Source organism: Chenopodium album, chromosome 25, assembly GCF_948465745.1.
Source record: "Chenopodium album chromosome 25, dcCheAlbu1.1, whole genome shotgun sequence".
NCBI classification, from domain to species: Eukaryota; Viridiplantae; Streptophyta; class Magnoliopsida; order Caryophyllales; family Amaranthaceae; genus Chenopodium; species Chenopodium album.
This window is the reverse complement of record NC_137858.1, coordinates 1,817,457-1,839,773: the sequence shown is the minus strand read 5'-3', so window position 1 is coordinate 1,839,773 and position 22,317 is coordinate 1,817,457. Positions and strand designations below refer to the sequence as shown.

Sequence of the window (22,317 nt, the reverse complement as noted above, 5' to 3'; positions counted from 1 at the left end):
ATATAATAATAATGTTGATCTATTATGTTATTACAATTCAAATGAACAAATTGTCTGGGTGGTGTAGTCGGTTATCACGCTAGTCTCACACACTAGAGGTCCCCGGTTCGAACCCGGGCTCAGACATTTTTTATTTTTTAAAAAAACCAAATTTTATGACAATTTCTTTTGGTCATGTGGTTTTAGTGAACGGGTAAAATGACCGTTTAAGGGCATATTGGATGGTTCCACCGACTTAATTTGACTCCCGGAGGCTATTAGGGACTATGTTAAACATGTCGGCAATTTTTATTTCTGGGCGAAAAAAGATCAAAAAATTACAAAATCGAAGGCTATAATCCACGTTTTTTGAGAAAATTTTGAGGTTTCGAGGCTCGGTGGCGAAAAGCCTTGAGACCCTAACGAATACATCTCGGGGTCATATAATTCCATTTGAAACCACATATGATGATTATATGTTGTCTGTAACGTCCGTGGTAGGCTTGATTTTACGAAATCACTTCAAGTTGTGAACGGGTAAAATGACCGTTTAAGGGCGTATTGGATGGTTCCACCAAACCAATTGTACTCCTGGAGAGTATTAGGGACCATGGTAAACATCTTGGCATTTTTTAGTTCCGTGCGAAAGAAGGTTAAAAAATTACAAAATTAAAGGCTATAATCCACGTTTTTTGAGGAAATTTTGAGGTTTTGAGCCCGGTGGCGAAAAGCCTTTAGACCCTAAGGGATATATCTCAGGGTCATATAATTCCGTTTGAAACCACATATGATCATTGTATGTTGTCTGTAATGTCTGTGGTTGGCTTTATTTTATGAAATCACTTCAAGTTGTGAACGGGTAAATTGACTGATTAAGGGCATGTTGGATGATTCCACCGACCCAATTGGGCAATTGGAGGGTATTAAGGACCATGGTAAAATATTGGCAATTTTTATTTCCGGATGAAAAAAGATCAAAAAAAATTCCAAAACTGAAAGCTATAATCCAAGTTTTTTGAGGGAAATTTGAGATTTTAGGGCAAGGTGGCGAAAAGCCTTGAAACCCTAAGGGATACATCTCGGGGTCATAAATGCCGTTTTAAACCATATATGATCATTACATGTTGTCATAAACATCGTGGTAGGCTTGAGTTTACAAAATCCCTACAAGTTGTGACGGGTAAAATGACCGTTTAAGGGCATATTGGATGGTTCCACCGACCCAATTGTACTCCCGAAGGATATTAGAAACCATGGTAAACATCTTGGCCATTTTTAGTTCCAGGCTAAAGAAGGTAAAAAAATTACAAAATTGAAGGCTATAATCCACGCTTTTTGAGAAAATTTTGAGGTTTCGGGGCTCGGTTGCGAAAAGTCTTGAGACCCTAAGGGATACAACTCAGGGTACTATAATTCCGTTGGAAACCTCATACGATCATTATATGTTGACATAAACGTCCGTGGTAAGGTTGAGTTTACGAAATCACTACAAGTTGTGATTGGGTAAAATGACCGTTTAAGGACATATTGATGGTTCCACCTACCCAATTGGACTCCTGGAGGGTATTAGGGACTATGGTAAACATCTCGTCAATTTTTATTTCCGGGCGCAAAAAGGTCAAAATATTACAAAATTAAAGGCTATAATCCACGCTTTTTATCAAATTTTGAGGTTTTGGGGCCCGGTGGCGAAAAGCCTTGAGACTCTGGGGGTACATCTCGGGGTCATATAATGTCGTTTGAAACCATATATGATCATCATATGTTGTCATAAGCGTCCGTGGTAGGCTTGAGTTTACGAAATCATTTAAATTTGTGAATGGGTAAAATGACCGTTTAAGGGCATATTGGATGGTTCCACCGACCCAATTGTACTCCTAGAGGGTATCAGGGACTATAGTAAACATATTGGAAACTTTTAGTTCCGGGCGAAAGAAGGTAAAAAAATCACAAAATTAAAGGCTATAATCCACATTTTTTTGAGGAAATTTTGAGGTTTCGGGGCCCGGTGGCGAAAAGCCTTGAAACCCCAAGGGATAAATCTCGGGGTCATAAAATTCCATTTGAAACCATATATGATCATTATATATTGTCATAAACGTCCGTGGTAGATTTGATTTTACGAAATCACTTCAAATTGTGAACGAGTAAAATGACCGTTTAAGGGTATATTGGATGGTTCCACCGACCCTATTGGACTCTTGGAGGGTTTAGGGTTCATGGTAAACATCTCAGCAATTTTCATTGCCGGACGAAAAAAGGTCAAAAAAAATTAAAAATAATAAAAAAAAAGAAACGAGAATTTGCAATTGCTACCACTCTACCAGACAGCTATACGACGTCGTTCCTAAGCCTCCTTCAACTACTGCTTCCCTCGGCATGCTTCTTGCTGTTTGCAGGTACTCTTGTAAAATTGCAATGCATTTCTCTCTCTTATATACTTTTGCTCTAATTTAGTGATAATGGCTGATCAATTCAACTTAATTTAGCCAATTCTCATTCACTTAATTATCAATTAATCCTTCTCTAAATTAGCTAATCACTGTACTAATTATCAACACAAACATGAATTTTCTCACTATTTCAAACCCAAATTCCATCTTCAATCCACCTGTTCACTCTCCTCACCTCCCCAAATCATCAATTTCAGCTTTCAAATCTGTTTCTGGGTTTTGTAGTGTGCCCAAATGGGTGCTCAATTCACAAAGAAATACGGGTTATTTTACTAAACCCGAATTTGATTCAAAATTCAATAATGGGTATTTGAATATGGGCAAAAGGGTATCTGGGGCATGTTTTAGCTATACAAATGGTGGTGATTTTGAGAGTGAAAATGAAGAAGATGCATTTTATATGAGGAAGGGTGTGGAGCTGGCTAAACAGGCAATTGGGTGTACTAGTCCTAATCCTATGGTTGGTTGTGTTATTGTTAAAGATGGTCAGATTGTTGGTCAAGGATTTCATCCTAAAGCAGGACAGCCTCATGCTGAGGTAATTAATGAGTACTAATTGATCACTTATTTCGTCTATAAAAGTTCTTCCTGTTTCTATGTTGATTGTCTCACAAAAAAAAAAAAAATGCTTAATCTTGATTATTTTCATGTATGCTTTATTGTGATGTAAAAGATAATTTTGATTATGCTAAATAGTATTTTTTTTTTTTTTGTAAATGGAATGTGGTGTACTGCTAATTTTGTTCATAATAGTAATCCTGAAATGCTTGTTTTGATGGTCAAATTTTGGTTGGAGATTTGTCATGGTGCTTGTTGGATGTTATAGTTGTGTATGTGGAGAGTATACTTGTCTTATATTCGTCGTGACAGTTTTAGGTTCTGTTTGTAGTTTTTAATGATGTTAAGGTGATATTTTGAAGGTATTTGCATTGAGGGATGCTGGGGAACAAGCTGAGAATGCAACTGCTTATGTGACCTTGGAACCTTGTAATCATTTTGGAAAAACGCCTCCTTTTCTGAGGCTTTGATCAAAGCCAAAGTGAAGAAAGTTGTGGTTGGAATGGTGGATCCAAACCCCATTGTTTCTTCAAGGGGGATTAATAGACTTCAAGAAGCAGGCATTGAAGTCGTCGTTGGAGTAGAGGAAGATTTGTGTAAGAAGCTCAATGAAGCATTCATCCACAAAATGATTTCTGGGAAGCCGTTTGTGACTCTCAGGTACATCTTATTATATCTTTTAGTGATGTGTAATGGTTTATGATTTGCACTGAGCAACATATGTACATGAATCCATGAGCTTGTTGTTCTTACATTTTTATTTTTATTTTGAATGGAGATTATTGTTCTTACTTAGTTACATACAAGTATATGAATTTATAGGAAATGTCAGGTTATATTACTTCATTTGTATAATTGTATTTCTAAATAAATGGTTCATTAGAATTTTTATAGGTTTCTTTGGTTTGTCTTCACGATTACTTGCATTTTCGGCTAATAGTTACTACTGACTGACTTGCAGATATACCATCTCCACAAATGCTGTGCTTTTAGATCAGCTGGGGGAAAAAGTCACCGAGTGTGGAGGATATTACTCTCAATTACTTCAAGAATATGATGCGGTAATACATGCATCCACCATGATGAACCAAGAGCTGTCATTCCTTGCATCACAAGAACCAAATGCCCGCCAACCTCAACACATTTTTATAGCCAAGAAATCTGATTTTCTAAACTGGAATCTCGATCTGCCTGTTGAAGCAGACTGTAAAGCAATTATATTTTCTGACAAAGAAGTAACTCTAGCCTCAGAATTCTCTCAGAAGGGTATCGAAACAGTGGTTATGGATGACATAAGTTTGGATGCTATTCTGGAGTATTGTAGTAGGCAAGGAATGTGCAATGTATTGATAGATTTGAGAGGGAAGATTGATGGGCTGGAAGAGATTTTGGAGGAAGGATTTCTAACAAATTCAATTCAGAAGGTGGTAGTGGAGGTTCTGCCTCTTTGGGCAGGGAATGAAACTTCTTGCTCGACAATGATGAGTGTTGCCCAAAGTAAAAGGTTGACGAATTTATCAACTAGGATTGTATGTGACAGTGTATTGCTCGAGGGATATTTTTGACATTTATTCATTCTTCGATGATAATATTATGAAAATACAGTTCTAAGTTGCTGCATGCTCCTTACCCTCCTTAGCATCTGGCTGTGTAGAGAGCCAGAGAGATCAGAGATTGATGAGCTCAAGCTATTGCTTCAGAGTATACTTTTGTCCCAGGATTGTTTTAATATTGTGAGAATAATGAGTGTATTTACACTGTTACACAGAACTCAACTTAATATATTTATTCCAAGAGTCAAATATTTTACAAAAAGAAGCAGCATGTGCTTTAACTACATATATACTGATATACAAATGACTACAGATCATTACTTTCTGTACATGTATGTCTACAAGCAAGACTCCTTGTTGGCTGTTAAAACCATCAAATGGAAGAAATATCCCCGTTGTTCTATTATGTAATCGTCCCTTTGAGCTTTTATAACACTCTCAAATGATATTTTCGGAATGAAAATTCAGTTTACATTGCATCATCTGGGTGCTTGGAAGTTGCATAATAGTCTCAGTCGAAGGACTCTCATTGGGTATACTGAAGAGTGCTAGCATGCATAAGTTGGGAAAGCAGACAAGTTCCATCAAATCTTATCGCCCCTTGAGGCTGGCCAACCATTGGTGGAATGGTTGTTGTAATGGATCTTCCTTTTAGAAGCGACCTGCACTTGAATTGTCTTCTGGACTGCAATAGCTTCCTGAACGTTGGTACAAAGCACCGTGCACAGTTCATCTAGTGGAAGCATAGGGAAGGGCTCTTCTATAAGGACACCAACCTGCACAGATTTTGAACACCAGACGTCAATATCACGAGAATGCATAAGCAAGATTCACCAAAGAACAAAAGCAAGATTCACCAAACAAGAGACATATATGTACTCACATATCAGTTTCAAAACAAGGGGATAGGGAATACCTCTTCTATGCAGAATAAAGATGCTGCGCTAATAAACGTGGCAGGAATTACAATCCAGTGGCAATCATCCCATAGTATGACAGGTAATGTTAAATGCCAAAGAACGAGGAACCTTGAGGTCAGCCGGGTGTATGACAGAGGAATGGGTGTGCCCACTATTTGTTCGCAAATACCAATTCCATCATGGAAACGAGATAACTTGGAATCCTGCATTTTTGCAAGTGCTTAATTAAGAACTTGAATTTTTGAAATATTACCTTGACTTAGTTGTGTGGATCAATGAATCCACCACAACATCCAAAGCCTATAGCATACCTGTTAGGCTGTTACTTTGTTGAGACCACTTAACCTATTTCATCATAGTTCAAGAATATAGATGCAAGATTCAGGGGGGAAATTTACCAATGCGTTCCTCTTATGCTCCTCTAAGTTCAACAACTTGAGGCTCTGAGACATGAACTGAATGATGCAATGCGGCCGGTGCTTTGAACTGAGAACTACTGCTAGATCATCTGCTTCAAGGACACCTTGAAGATCTCGCCTAACATCGGAGTCAGAAAGCAAGTGGCACTGCAAAAACCCACATGTTCTTATTAACCACAGAAATCATACAGCACAAAGTAACTATCACCTAATGAAATACTCTATTTCTGGAGTTTAATGGTTCATTACAAACATTTCACTCAAACATTGAGTTGCATTGGGTTATAAAGCAGAAACAGGTTAATCTCCTTAACACAAAACCATCAATTCATCACTTAAATTCTCACTCAACCTACAAACATCAGAAGCAAGCAGAAGGGCCAAGGCCATAAGCTGATAAGGTCATACAGTTGTAATTACAATTTCAAAATAGGCAGAAAAATAAGAGCATGAAAAACTAACACAGAAGAAAGCAATAGATGATCAACCTTAAGGGCAATAGGAAAAGCCATGATGTACTGCAAAAGACTCCTCTTCATAACCCCATCATTCAAATCATCTGCATAAGCAACTACCTCCCTAGCAAGTTCACTAGCCCCAGTAATGACCTTAGTCCAGGTATGCCTCCCTTCCTCATACCTCGAATACGAGGCCTCGGTTCGAAAGACAAGCAAAAGGGCCAAGGCCGGCGCCGTAAGCTGATAAGGCAAGGTAGAGGCCCTCAACACAGGAAAAAATCCAGGCAACAAATTCATAGTCACAGCTGTATTATACACAGAAACAAAAACAGCCACAGAAGTGAAGAATAGCACAGGTGGGATGAGAGAAACAATGACCCTTGAAGAAAGTGAAGACATTAGATGTCTTACATGCCTAAGAGAGCTTCTATGTTCAGCCCAATTTTGATGATTATACAAAACCCTCTTCTTTCTCATACCCTTTTCTTGAACTTCATCAGCCCAATCAGGTAAAGATCTCAAAATTGAGATTAAATTTATGGGTTTTTGGGGGGGTTGAGGATCTGAGGAGTGTAAAGATTGGATTTTTAAGGGGAATTTGTAAATGGGTTTTGAAGGAAGAGGTAAAGGGGATATTTTGAGGGTGAATTTTGGGGTAAATTTGGAAGAAAAAGGTGGTTTTGAAGGAGGGTTTATGGTTGGAGATGTTGAATTTGACATTGAAGGATTTTTTTCTGTTGAAGATGAATCAGAGAGAATTAGGGCAGAGAAAATTGAAGCTCAAAGCTGGGGTTTACAGTGAAGAGAAGAGAGGAAAGGGAAGAAGAAATGGGTAGTTAGAAACCGTTGATTGTGAAATTGTGTTAGATTTTTTTACACGTTTAACCTACTTGTGTGTTCTTATTGTTGGTTTGGGGCTCAAATGGAATTAAACAAGTTTAGACACTTTATAGATTCTTTTGTCCCTTCCCTTTCACTCACCCACGGTGCAAAACGCCAATATCAGCATGCCCAAGTGTATGCTCCGTACAGATTTTATCACCATCTTCTCTTAAATGACGATCATAGACACTATTGACTTTTTAGGTGAATTGACTTTAATTGACAAAATAATGTAAAAATATTTTTTCGAAAACATGGTGTAAAATTGTGAATGTGTGATTAAGGGGTTGTTCTCTTCGGATTATTTTCAGTTCAGTTCAGTTTCAATAAGTTCAATTCAGTTCAGTTCTTAATTTCCGTCCAGTTCAGTCAATCATAACAGGCCCTAAGTTGGTAAGGTTTATTAAAAAAAAATTGATTGGGAAAAATTTTAAATATGATTTATATTCTTAGACAAGCTTCAATTTGGTTGAGAACACCATTACAGGGTGGCTAGCTATTTTATATAATTATACAACCCCTGATACATAATTTAGGCATACACATTTGATGGCCAACTTCTCCTAATTGATATCAAGCAAAGATTGACTCACTTGATAACGTTTTTACCTCAAATGTTAGAATGCGTTGGGTGTGGAAATCCCCTTACCTTTCACTCTACTCCCAACTCCCAAGTGTTTTGACTCACAAATGTTGGACTAAGAGCTCGTGAGGGTTGTGGTCTATATACAAGTATGATTGTTCTCCTTAAAAAAAAAAAAAGCTCTCAATCGATGGCCAACTATATTCGTAAATACTTCACTGATGTAGGAGAGCTCTACATCACTTTCAGAATTTGTGGGGAAGGGGTAGGACACAAAAACTGATATAGCATATGGTAAATACCACTATCTGAAAAGAACTATCAACTGACTGATAAAACAGTCACAAGACACAATCATACATAACAAAACACTTGTAATTACCAAGCCTCTATCAGTTAATGACAGGAGTTCCTATACTGTAACGCACCACAAACTAAAACAGAAAACAAAAGCGGGATCCTGACACATAACATATGTACAGACTACAGATTTCACTTGGCATTGCTCGAATCTGTCTTCCCAGCATTACTTTCCTCCTGTTTCTTCTTTGATCCGAATAAGAACTCCTTTGCTGAACGTTCTGCTGATTGTATCTTGTTCTTGATCTGCCACCAGTAAAATTACCCAATACTATGAGAAAGGAATTCTTAACAAAAACAATGAGCCTAATAAACATAAGAGTAGAGTTAAAGAAGGTTTATAGACACTAGTAGAACTCTTGAAGCACAACATCATGCAATAAGGAACACAAATCAGACTCTAGTCTAGGGATGGTTAGGCATTGCAGCAGTTATATGGTAGCATAGAAAAACTTTACTGCAAAAGGCAGTCATAATCTTTTATTGTCGCACAGAACCAGTGAACCACAACTGTTCTCCCAAAATTTTTATATATAGGCCTTTACCTCCGCTATAAACTATAAAGCCTATAATAGCCCTAGAAACCAATTTGTTGCATTCTTGCATTAACACAGCCACACAGGAGTTGCAATAAGGGATCTGCAGATCTATCCTCAGCCTGTACAAAAAACTACCCATATCTTGCTTGACTTATCCCAAGTTGTCGTATATCTCAATCAAGAACCAACAAGATTGACTTTGAGGTGGCTAATATGAACATCAAATGTGAACAAAAGTATCACAAAAGGCTCATATTCATCGATCATCATTGGTCTATAGTGGAGGTTTGAATATTTCATTTCCCCTTTGATTAGGATATTGGATTGGAGAGTATCAAGCATGCAGCAAGGAGATGTAACTTGCGCGTTTACTCCCTTTATAAAATACCAAGAGTATTCTCCTTTGCACATAAAATAGCATTTCAAAAGGGTGCAACTATTTTCTCAGAACCTGGGCTAATTGCTTGAAACTGGCGCGATATTCAGGATTAAAGTAAAGCTGGAGCATGTTAAATTGAACCACTACACTCTACAGAGATTCTCATCCTATTTTATGATTACATACATTATCCTGCTATATGCAAGAAAGATAATCCTTGACAATCTAATATTCCAACAAACCATACACTGCTCCTAAAATGCAAGATAGATAGCAAATTACTCCATACATCACTCAATCAAGAGCACTCAAGTAGATCATTATTACCAATTTGACACTTCAGATTAAACCATGGAGTCAGAGAGGAGTCAGAGACCTCCATAACTAGCCGAGTTCGGCCATCGAATCCACAACTATAACCAATCCTTAACCTCAAGGCCACATAATAAGAACACAAGCGGATATTACATAAAACCAATGTAAATGACCCAAATCAAATATTCGATCAATTCCAATCACAAAGTTCAAAATGAGGCTAAATTGACAGTCATTTTCAAGCAAAACATGCATTATAAAATTCAAATTCGATGTCACAATTAAACCCATTATTAACAAAACCCCAAAAGATCAAAGCTTTATCAATTCCTCCCTTAAACCAATAAAATAGAAAAAAAAAAAAAATAGAAACTCAAATCATGGAAGTAATCAATTATCAATCACAGCATATAACAACTAATTTTATCTACAAAGATCAAAAATTTACATCTGGGTATCACATAATTTGCAATTTTATGACCCATTTTTCAACAATTAACAGAAAAAATACAAGAAAATGGGAAAGAAGAGGGAGCTTACAGGGTCAAGAACATTGGGTTGAGGACCATAATCAGCGGTTAACAGTAAGTAAGCAGCAACACAAGTCCCAACCATGGTTGTGCGTCGTATAAGCTTGTCTGTGTTGGGATTCATCTTCTCTCACCCGATTTTCTTCTTCTTGCTCGCCAAACAGACTAGAATAATGGGGAAGGCCAACTCCATATAAAGGTGGACCAAGTTTAGTTTATTTTAAAATTACACTTAATTAACTGAAATAATTATTTGTAATATTAAAAATAAGTAAGATAATTAAGCAATATCACATATTCACATGGAGTCAATATTTCAGAGAAATTTTTTAAAAACTTACGTAGTAATTAGAATCCGTGTTAATGTATGTAATAAAAGAATTTTTGAAAAAAAAACTTTATAGAAATCTTTATAAAATATTTTGTTGCTTTGATTGTTATTGATTGAAGATAATATTTCCCATTTTTTTTGGCTTAATTAGTATGTTATCAATAGTTTAATTAACTTTTTTGTTGTATGGCGTGGCAATGATGTAACGCGCTATTAAGTGCATTTCGGTTTTTGCTCTCCTCTTATCAAAGTAGTTTTCTAACTTTGTTGTCAATTGTTACTATGAATGTTTGCAAACATAAATTGTGTTTCTTTTTTCGTACTAAGTTGAATAATGAATTTGGATACTAGTGAGTAGTAACATAAAGATTGAAACTTTCATTAATTACTCAGTTACGCTAATAAGTTAGGTGACCATCTTTCTTTTCTTTTTTTTTTTTTTTTTTTTTTTTTTTTTGCGGGGAGCAAAACCCCAATTAAAGAGCTAAAGCATCCCTAAGTACGTATTACGGGGAAACATTTGGTGGAACACATCAACAAAATGATCCCAGTATTGTCAACATTGAAAGGAATAAACTTTGCAAGATTATGTGCCACGGTGTTGCCTTCTCGTCTTACATGACTCATTGCAAGCTAATAAGTTTAGGTGAGAATCCTGTTTATTGGTGTTCATCAATACATTATCTTGTGTGATGTAAAAGATTCCTTTTGATTTTTTTTTTCTTTTTCAATGTGGTTTAAATTATTTCCCAAAAATCTGTGAGCCAGGATGGTAGTGGAAAATAGGTTTTAATCGGTGATCCAATACTATATTTAATAACATGTAAATTATTCTTGGACAGAAGAAAATTAAAATTATGTCAGTTTTCCTGGAACGGAAAGAGTATTGTTTCGAGAGAATTGATGAAGTGAGGAAATATGCAGATCTAATACCATCAATGTAGTCAATATTATCAAATTATAAGGATATCTTTATTTACCTTTAGTGGCCGAGAATAAAATCCATTTGCTGATGTGTTTGCATGAACTCACATGCACTCCAAATAAGGCTTTATAATTATCAACTATGTACCCATACCTCTATTTCACCTTTTCAAATGAAAATTTCATTTTTAATTCACAAAATTTTAAAAAGACCAAGCTCAAAGGCCTGAATCAAAACTGATAACTACAATAGATGATACAAGCGTTTTCAACTCCTCATAAGACTAATTTATTTTCTTTAGGACATTGATATGAGCTTTTTATGAAGATATCTTCCATCAAGCCAGATTGTAATCTACATCCTAAATACTCAATTATGCGAAGTATTATTATCTTAAAGAACTAGCGAGTGATTAATTTTGCCCATCATTAGATTTAGCTAATTTAAGTCAACGATATATGTAATTACTTCGTACATAATATTTCCTTTCACGTATTCATTCAAAAGAATGCTTACAAATTTCAATAAGAATTGATCATGGATCAGACAACTAATTTCATATCAACAATTAACCATAATCTCAAATCTCAACAACCAATATTCAATAAACCGTAGGTATAACAATTAACCATCATAAGATTAGTCTCCGACCTAATATTTGGTCATCTTACGACCTCGACCTCGACCACAACGACAATGACAACTACAAGTCTACAACGATAATAATACGGAGTAAAAGAAAATCCCGGTCAGAAACTAATAAAAGAAGACTGAGAATTCAAAGAGACCAAATTATAAATACAAAACCCCACAAAAAGAAAAAAAGCCCCAAAAACACTCACTCATTTTGGAGAAAACTCAAGAAATAGAGAGAGAAAATTCCCCGATTTCAAAGGAGAAAAGAGAAGAGAAGAGAAGAGAAAAATAGGAGAGAGAAAATTCAATGGCGTCTTCAACTGTACAACCCATTGTACCCCCTTCAACTACAACAACAACTACAAATCAAAATCAAAATCAAATTCCAGTAGTTCCAAATCTCCCGCCACAATCTCAACCACCTCTTTCAAATAATTTCAATCCGAAGAAGAGACCTCTTGACCATGTTTATCTTCTTCAGAGTTCTCCTTACTTCAAGATGCGTGCTTTTATCAGAGACCTTCGTCCCCTTTTTCTTCAGGTTTACTCTTTTCTACTATCTTTAATTCTTAATTTTTATGGGTATCGTTTAATTTCTGGAATTTTGATTTTTTTTTTTCTTTGAATTTGCTTGCTTTTCTGTTTACTTTTACTTTCCAATTGTTAATTTTTGTGGGTTGTTTGTTTTGTTGATTTCTGTAAAGTTTTGAATCTTTAGGTTTTTTGTTTTACTGTTACTCCAATTGGGTGTTGCTTGGATTTCTGTTTTCTGCCAAAATTTGAAGTTTAATTTGTTTTTAATCAAATAAAATTGTGTTGGGTGATTTTTTTTAAAAAAAGATTTTTATTGGGTTTTATTTACCAAAAAAAAAAAAAAAAAAAAAGGTTGATTGCGTCAAAGAGTTGTTTATCTTCCCTAATTGCGTAAAGGTGCATGAGCGAGAGTGTAGTTCTTAATAATGTGAGTGGAATTGGTTAATTTTGCAATTCTAAGTTGATTTGATTTTGGGTTGTGTTAATTATTGTAATTGATTGTTGGAGTTTTAATAAGATCATATAATTTCATGTAAATTCAATGGGCTAATTTAATGCTTTGTATCTGCTGAGAGTTGATATTCAAATGTTGGTGTTTGTTTATTAGTCTAAGTCTATTTACAAGTCATGAATTGAATGGTCCGTGTAAATTAGCTTGCATTTTTACTCAGAAATCTGAATTGACACTGTAGGTAAAAGATGCAATAATGCACTATCTTGAGGAAGTGTTTTTTTTTTTTTTGCTACTATAATAGTCTAGTTGCAAATCCAAGTATTGAGGGTTTGATGTGGGTGCAAATAATATGCCACTGAGGATTATTTATGAATCCTATTCGTGAATAACAAGATTGCGGCTATCCCTTGATTCGAGCCTTCCTTTTAGTGATAATCCGTATTTCTGGTTTGCACGAGTATTAGATGTATTACTGTCAACCAATACTAACCTCCACTTTGACAATCTATTAATTTTCATGTGGCATATTAAGGAAATAATCAAAGCATATCCTTGATATGATTTGCTATCCTGAGCTGTTTAATTGATTTTGTGGTCATGATTCATGAAGTTACCAAAGCTAGGAAAGGTGCAGCAGAATTGGAAAGAGAGCTAGATTCTATGACGTATGTATAACTATTACTAGTTATGAAACAGTCATGGCCTCATGGGTGTACTTGTAACTGAACTTTCCATTGATGTCTATTACTAATCTTTAGTCAGTCTAATAGCTCATGTTCGTTTTTGCATTTTCTGATCCAAAAACTGTTACAAGTTACAACTTGCTAATTTTTTCATGTTTACAAATTTTTGTCCAACTTCATGAAAACTTAGCTTCAGATCTTAGTTTAGTCAAAACGAATATTGGATCAACCACTCTGGATAGAGTCTCTCTTCTTTTCTTTGTTGAATGCATTTCTTTCAAGGATGCTACGGATTTTCTTTATGAATGTGTGCTGGCTGCCTTAATAGAATGCTTTTTTTTTTTCTGTTTTGTAGCTTATGAGCATAAGTCCTGTAGAATATGATGTACTCTGTTAGGTTTATTGCACCCTAATCCTCAGTGATTGTCTTGGTGAGAGCAGTGCACCTCTTTAACCTTGTTCTTCAATGTACTCCCTAAAGAGTTATTGAACTGGTTGTAAGTTGATTTGTAGTTTGTTTTAATATGATATTCTGAGCTGAACTCTTTTGACACTTGAACTAGACTTATGAAAAGGAATACATAATATATAAGGCCCTTGAGATGAGGTCTTTACCATTATACCAGTTGCCTCAGATTTAATTAGTACTGTGATATCATAGTTCCTTTTTATTTTTAGTGTGCTGATAACTACTCTGTATGATCATAATAAGACACTGATGCCATTTCTTTTCTAGGTTCTCTGTGCCCCCGACTTTCAAAACTGTGAAGCTGCACGCAGGATCCAAGAAAGTATGATAATCTCTCTTCATCTTTATCTCAGATGTTAAAAGTGTAGCCTATGCAGTTACCATTTATGTGCTGTGTGTGAAGTATTTAATTTTTTTTTGCCTTTTGTATCACTTGCTTTAACTCCGCCAGTGGGTTTCCCGCTGCCAGTCCCAAGCCTGGATAAAGGAGGAGGGTTACGGTAGGCCAGTGACAGCCAGTATAAAACTTCGTCACATCCCATGACATGAGCCAAACAGATATTTTCGTGGGGGCGTTCCCTACTCAGCGACGCGCTGCACTTCCTAGACCCGGGTGTAGTGATAAGTATGCAAGGGTTGCTAGGTCGTCGCCCAGAAGCGACGCGCCACATTGCCCGAGTGTGGTGTCAAATGAGCAAGGGCGTGCCATTGGGGCGTTCCCTACTGAGCGACGCGCTGCACTTCCCAGACCCGGGTGCAGTGATAAGTATGTAAGGGTTGCTAGGTCGTCGCCCAGAAGCGACGCGCCATATTGCCCAATTGTGGTGTCAAATAATCAAGGGCTTGGAGTTGGGATCAGGAGGGAGCGTGGGAGAAAAGAATTTAGTTTGCGGATTGGTTCTTGGAATGTGGGGTCTCTTACGGGAAAATCAGCAGAATTGGTAGAAGTAATGAAAAGACGACGCGTGAACATCATGTGCCTCCAAGAGACAAGATGGACAGGAGAAGGAGCTCGAGGCTTGGTTTTGGGGTATAAGGTATGGTATGTTGGGCAAGAAACGAGCCACAGAACAAGGAATGGTGGAGCTAGGAACGGAGTTGGTGTGGTTCTCGATGAGAGGTTGGCAAAAGAGGTGATCGAGGTCTATCGGAAGAACGATAGGTTGATAAGGCTGAAGTTGCTATGTGGCAAGGAGATTGTGAATGTTATCAGTGCTTATGCTCCCCAAGTGGGTTTAGATGCAGAAGAGAAACGACAATTTTGGGAGGACCTAGACGAGGTGGTGCAGGGTGTCCACCACTCAGAGAAGTTATATATTGGAGGGGATCTAAATGGGCACGTTGGGGCGAGCCGAGATGGCTATGAGAGTGTCCATGGAGGCTTTGGGTATGGGCAGAGGGACGCCAGTGGTGAAGCTATTATGGATTTTGCCCAATCATATGATTTAATTTTGGCTAATACTTGGTTTAAGAAGAGGGATTCACACTTGATAACTTTTCGGAATGGAGCAAATGCAACTCAAATAGACTTCCTGCTCACAAGGAGCATAGATAGACAAAGTTGCATAAACTGTAAGGTTATCCCAGGGGAGAGTGTGGTCACCCAACACCGGCTATTGGTAATGACTATTCGTCTGAAAGAGAAGGCGAAGAAAAAAGTTAGACAAGAAGAACCAAGGATAAGATGGTGGACCCTAAGGGATGCAAAAGCTAAGGTTTTTACAGAAAAGGTAATTGAAGAAGCGGATTGGGATGGAGAGGTGGATCCGGACATGACTTGGTTACGAATGAAGAACTGTTTCCTAAGAGTGGCCAAAGAGGTCTTAGGGGAAGTAAGGGGAAGAACTTCGGTACAGAGAGATACTTCGTGGTGGAATGAAGAGGTGAAAGCAGTAATTAAGCAAAAAAGGGAATGCTATCAAGCCTTAGGAAAATGTAGGAGTGATGAAACCTTTGCAGCGTATAAGGAGGCTAAGAGTAAGGCAAAGGCAGCTGTTCGCCAAGCAAAAGAAAAGGCATATCAGGAGGTTTATGAAAAGCTTGATTCCAAGGAGGGAGAAAGGATCATTTATAAGATGGCAAAGAGAAGACAAGAGGCAAGGAAGGATATTGGCATGGTGAAGTGTGTCAAAGATAAGAACCAAATGGTCCTAGTGCAAGAGGAGGACATCAAGGACAGGTGGAAGGGGTACTTCGATGAATTATTTAATGGAAGTAATGGAGTTGTGATAGGAGATACCTCTATGAGTGATGAAGAAATCAACATGGAGTATGTGCGAAGGATTAGGAGAGTAGAGGTGGAGATTGCACTGAGGAAGATGAAACCTAAGAAGGCGGTTGGCCCTGATGGGGTACCGATAGAGGTGTGGAGGTGTTTGGGTAAGATTGGTATTGATTGGTTAACAAACCTTTTCAACAAGATATGGACGGCTACAAGGATCCCACAAGATTGGAGGAAGAGCACCTTGGTCCCGGTTTATAAAAACAAAGGAGACGCTCAAGATTGTTCTAACTATCGAGGAATTAAGCTTATGAGCCATACTATGAAGTTGTGGGAAAGGGTGATTGAACAAAGGCTGAGGGCATGCACAAGCATTTCAGATAACCAATTTGGTTTTATGCCTGGGAGATCTACTATGGAGGCAATCCATTTGATAAGACAAATGATGGAGTTTTATAGGGTAAAGAAGAAAGATCTTCATATGGTCTTTATTGATTTAGAGAAGGCATATGACAAGGTGCCAAGAGAGATACTTTGGTGGGCAATGTTGAAGAAAGGTATCCCACGAAGGTATGTAGACCTAGTTAAGGATATGTATCGGGATGTGTCAACAAATGTGAGGACATGCGGAGGGTTGACAAAAGATTTCCCTATTACAATCGGATTGCATCAAGGGTCTGCATTAAGCCCTTTTCTTTTTGCAACGGTTCTAGATGAATTAACTAGACCAATTCAAGATGAGGTTCCATGGTGTATGCTGTTCGCAGATGATATCGTTTTGGTGGATGAGACTAAGGATGGGGTTAATGTCAAGTTGGAGCAATGGAGGCAAAGGTTGGAATCTAGAGGGTTTAAGCTAAGTCGGAGTAAGACTGAATATTTGGTATGTCGCTTTGGCACTCAGAGGGGGACAAGCAATGAAGTGGTGAGTTTGGATGGAAAGGATTTGACCATGAGTGAATGTTTTAAGTACCTAGGGTCGATCATCCAGAAGAATGGTGACATTGATCAAGACGTGACCCACAGGATTAAGTCAGGGTGGCTTAAATGGAGAGCGGCCACGGGAGTGTTATGCGACCGCAGCATTCCCTTAAAGTTGAAGGGAAAATTCTACAGGACTGCCATAAGACCAGTGTTGCTCTATGGTACAGAATGTTGGGCTTCTAAGAAAGAGCATATTAAAAAGATGGAGGTTACGGAAATGCGCATGTTAAGGTGGATGTGTGGAAACACTTTAAGAGATAGAATCAGAAATGAGGTTATTCGCAAGAAAGTAGGTGTGGCGGGCATTGTAGATAAATTAAGGGAAAATCGTCTGCGTTGGTTTGGACATGTAAGACGGAGACCCGAGGGTGCACCGGTGCGAAGAGTGGAAGAGTGGGACCATGGAGGGATTAAACGAGGAAGAGGGAGACCAAAGATGACTTGGTTGGAAGGAGTGAGGAAGGATATGAAGTGCATGGATTTACGTGAGGATGAAGTTTTGGATCGTAAGGGATGGAGGAGAAAGATTTATGTCGATGACTACACGGAATAATCAAATTTGGTTCATGTTAGCCGACCCCACTTTTGGGATTAAGGCTTTGATTGATTGATTGATTGATTGATTTGTATCACTTGCTTTGTTCTATTGAATGCTACTGAGAAAGTTTGGAAAGGACCCTAAAGATAGGTCTTATGTTGGTAGCTTAAACCTCGTAAGACCAATAATGTTGGTCTCTAACTCTTTACACCTTTAATAAAATGAGTGTTCACACCTTTGCCTTGCTTGTGGATGATGAGTGTTCTAGACAAATTTTGTAGACTTGCACTTTTGCTTTGCTTTTGATTAATGAGTGATCAAGACTTATTTTCCGATTTAACTAGTTTGTAATTTGTTTCTTTCTTTGCTAACCACTTGCTATCCTTGGTAAATCTTATGAAGTACTTATTAAATGAACTGTAAATTTGCAGAAATGACGCTTATGATAGAGTTATGTAGACACCAGACAGCGGAGAAGGTACCGCTAGCTAAGTGCAACAGCGGAGCAGGAAGTTTAGATTTCACTAATGAAAAACAGGGAGGGCTTGGGCAGAAGCCTGCTGATCAGCCATCACAAGAAAAGCGCTTCCCAGTAGGAAATAATCTTGAAAAGCCAATGCATGGCAGTACCCGGATCACGGGAACTTACATTGTTGGTGGCTCTGCATTTGGCTGGAATTTCATCACATTCCATGGAACTAAACCTGAGTATTATGGCAGAACCAAGGAGTCATTTCGGGCTGGTAAATGAGTTATTTCTCGACTGTTGGAAGGTTATGGTCTCTTATCTAGGGCTACTAATATTGACCAAGCCGGCATCTGTACTCTAGTTCTTCCATCTTTTTTTGGTGGGTCGAATTTTTGAAGGCTTGCTCCCTTTTTAATTTCTTCTTCTTTGGATCTAGAAGCTAAGCTCCCATTGCTAATCTCTTGTATATTGGGCTATCAACTTGTGGAGTGTGACTTTCTATTTAGTTGTTGTAGGAGTTAAATTTGGCGACTTGGTTTGTTTTAGAATGATCTGGTTTGAATATCCTAATCAATTTGGAAAATGGATTAATTGCAATTTATAATTTGTAACCTTTTTCCTGCCAAAACAATTTCTTATATTTTTTATTTTTAATTTCCCTTCTCCTTATAAATCACAATAATCTTAGATATCTCCATATAATTACTTGGTAGTGATTATGATTTAATGATTTATGGCATGTGAAGACTTTTTTTTCCTATTTCTCTTCTCATTCCTTCTATATTAGGGGTATGCTTGGATTGGGGGTAATACATTAATGGGTTGTAAAAGTCAAACAAAGAAAATTAAATGTAAATAAAGATAATGTTAAAGAGGATGAGGTGGTGATGAAGGAAAGATAGTACTCCCTCTGTCCCTAAATTACATTCCTCTTTCTCTCTATTATGTGAGGAATTAATGCTAGAAAGAGAAATGTAATTTAGGGACGGAGAGAGTACATGCTAGTGGCGGCATGAGGAAGAACGGGAGATGGAAGATTATTACCGGGGTAAAAGTTACCCACCACCACACTAGGATAACAATTACCCCAAAATAAGGATAAATGGTTAATAGCTCCCCTCTCTCCCTTATCATCACACCATCACTACCTCATTAATTACACCATCTTCATATTTTCTTACAACTACCTCAATCTATCTTCAATTTTTTTTTTTGTTTTTGACTTTTTAACCCTCTTAATACACTATCTCCATTCCAAGCATGCCCCTATATGTAATTTGGTTTATTTTGTGTACTTTGTATATCATCAAAATTTTAACTTTTATATATTTTTTTACTAATAAATAATCAAAGATATTGAAGATCAAAGTTAGGATAAAAGTCAATGTGTATCAGGACGGTATGAGTTTTTGAATTTATGTCATGTTGGTTAAGGGCCTGTTCTCATTGACTGGACTGAGTTGAACTTATTACAGCTGAACTGAACTTATTAGAGCTGAACTAAACTGAACTGAGCTGAGAAGGATATTAGGAGTTGAACTGAACTGAACTTATAACTGAACTGAAAATAATCATATAAGAACAGACTCTAAGTCATGTTATTCTTACTATACGCATGGTGACATGGATGAATGGAATTGGGTATGCGATTATCCAATTCAAACCATTCCAAAATCTATAAAATCAGTCAAAATATTTTTAAAAAAAATAATAATTTTAATTGATAATAATATTAAATAAAAAATTGTTAGTTTTAATGGATTTATACCCATTTTGATCCGACATATCAAGAAAAAAATTAATGGGTGGTAAGAAATTTGATTTCTTGGCCGAATATGCCGGTGAAATCTGGTAGTTTTCTTGTAAGAAGGATTAAAAAGGTTATAGTATAATTTTTGGACAATGGTCCAAATTTGTTGATTCTCATATTATCACCGAGAATGCCCTCGATAGATTTGAAGGGATGATAGTATTTACTAGCGGTAGGATTACCTATTAATTGCCAATTGTTAATGGAGGATTTGAAATGGATCCTAACCCGAATGAGATAGCGAGTTCAAGAACTATATGAATAATCAATAACGTATAAGAGGGAGAAGATATATTGACAAATTATATAAATTATTCGTAAATTAACAAATTACGTAAAACTTTATATATATTTTGACCCTACAATCATCATCATAATAAAATCCTCAAAATCATTTTATCAAAATCCTGGGCATGATACTAAACGGATTAATAACAAATCCTAGCACGTCACTAATTAATAAAGATCAATATTTTAAATTTAACATGATACTAGAAATATGATATTAGCTTTATAAGTTAACACCCTATACATGATTTCTATATCAAAAGAATAATTACGTAATAAAATTACTAACTTTGATGCATTGTGTCTCTTTCTATCAAAATAATACACACGTTAGTAAACTTCAAGAAAGATTAATTCAACTAAAAAAATCAAATAAGAATTGAAATATGGATTTGGGACCAAATCCCCAGAACTATCAACCTAAACCTCCTATACATAATATTAATGCATTTACCACCTCAACCAACTTTTATTTATGTTTCAAAGTTCACATACAATATTGTATATTCCTTTCACTTATTACGTAAATTAGAGGTAATATTATTCATCTATTTTTCACAAAAATATAATATAAATACATATGAGGAAAAAAAAAAGTAACACTTGATGCAATGCCCGAACCACACACTAACTATCAAATACATAATTATAAAATAAAAAAAAGTACACAAACTATCAATCCAGGTCCCGGGACATCGCCCGGGGCACACACTAGTTTAAGATTAAAACACGGCCTCCAAAACATATGAGACGATCCTGTATAACTTGTTATTATATAGTTATTAAACCCCGCCTACACCCAAGACTAGGGAGATCTACCTACACCGTCCCTTCATCCACATCCTCCCGCATCCCATACCCAAGTGGCCTAACAAATTGCTACCCCAACTCCCCAAGCCACAAAAAAATAAAAAATAAAATTAGTTACACTCACAATCAAGTAGAAAAAAAAAACAGTCACACTTCCGGCCTCACTTAGGACCTGTTCACATTTACTTAATTTAGTTCAGTTCAGCTCCTAATTTCCCTCACTCATAAAATATTCATTTCAGCTCAGTTCAGCTCCAATCAGTTCAGTTCCGTTCAGCTCCAATCAGTTCAGTTCCGTTCAGTTCAGCTCCAATAAGTAGTTCTGTTCAGTTTAGTACATGTGAACATGCCCTTACTATACAACCCTAGTCACTTGAAAGGTAAGAAAGGAAAGTATTCGTAATAGGTTTTTTTTTTTTGCACTAAAGAGAAGGAAAATAAAAAATAAATAAAAAACTTAATTCCATTCCTTTAAACTAATGAGTTGCCCGGGCGTTGCTTCGGGACACTACTTTTATAGTTGTGCAAATGCTAATTTTTAAGAGTATTTAATAGTGTGTATGTAGTATGTATATTCAATACTTTTATAGTATAATATTATTTAGTGTGCAATATTAAAGTATAATCAACTATTTGCCTAAATGGTGTGTATGTAGTATTTATATTCAATACTTTTATAGTATAATATTATTTAGTGTGCAATATTAAAGTATAATCAACTATTTGCCTAAATGGTTAAACAATAACATTTCTTCAAAGAGGTCAAGGTTTCAAAGAGAGCAATTAAGTGGATGACGTGGCATGATAATGAGTTGAGTGAGTGATGTGGCGTAGTGAAGGGGTTTACGTGGCGTAGAGACGTTTTTAAGAACGCCTTTTAATAGATTAGTATAGATATAGATAATTAGGCCCATAATTAATCTTTAACCTGCGTCTAATCTTTTTCTCCAAGTTATTTTGTTCATACTATAGTTTACAAATAATTTTCTCTACCTAGAACAACTAACATTCAAGATTATGGTGATCCGTGCCACTCTCACGAAGCAAACTAGGTATGTTTTTTTTGGTTGTTGATATTGTTATTGTTTCTTTAATCATATTATTATTATAATTATACTATTAGGGTTTTGTATGTTGTTAAGGTCTCCCAAATAAAATTAATTCACTCTATTAGGGTTTTAACTTGTTTTGTGTACTACACATTATTTGACGATCGATGAAGAATTAATTATTGATT

The 22,317-nt window shown here is 36.5% G+C and overlaps 2 protein-coding genes, 1 non-coding gene and 1 pseudogene across 4 annotated transcripts; 3 read left to right on the top strand and 1 right to left on the bottom strand.

Annotated features, from left to right (window-relative positions):
• The first annotated feature begins 52 nt into the window (after positions 1–52).
• TRNAV-CAC (transfer RNA valine (anticodon CAC)) lies at positions 53–126 on the top strand. The gene has a single exon. It is a non-coding gene; the product is annotated as a tRNA-Val (tRNA).
• A 2,211-nt stretch (positions 127–2,337) lies between these two features.
• LOC145614562 (riboflavin biosynthesis protein PYRD, chloroplastic-like) lies at positions 2,338–4,733 on the top strand (annotated as a pseudogene). Its single transcript, XR_014107122.1, has 3 exons — positions 2,338–2,970; positions 3,353–3,650; positions 3,952–4,733. The product of XR_014107122.1 is annotated as a riboflavin biosynthesis protein PYRD, chloroplastic-like (transcript).
• Positions 4,734–4,750: 17 nt separating this feature from the next.
• Positions 4,751–7,240, bottom strand: LOC145614563 (voltage-dependent chloride channel 1, chloroplastic-like). The gene is made up of 4 exons (XM_081669620.1): positions 6,371–7,240; positions 5,862–6,029; positions 5,460–5,666; positions 4,751–5,319 (listed from the first exon to the last, which is right to left on the bottom strand). Exons 1-4 carry the CDS (start codon positions 7,058–7,060, stop codon positions 5,128–5,130), a joined length of 1,257 nt encoding a protein of 418 aa, XP_081525746.1. The 5' UTR covers positions 7,061–7,240; the 3' UTR covers positions 4,751–5,127.
• A 4,768-nt stretch (positions 7,241–12,008) lies between these two features.
• LOC145615276 (uncharacterized) lies at positions 12,009–18,800 on the top strand. The gene is made up of 3 exons (XM_081670339.1): positions 12,009–12,361; positions 14,228–14,282; positions 18,135–18,800. The coding sequence occupies exons 1-3, from the start codon at positions 12,128–12,130 to the stop codon at positions 18,452–18,454; spliced, it is 609 nt and encodes a 202-aa protein (XP_081526465.1). The 5' UTR covers positions 12,009–12,127; the 3' UTR covers positions 18,455–18,800.
• The last annotated feature ends 3,517 nt before the right edge of the window (positions 18,801–22,317 follow it).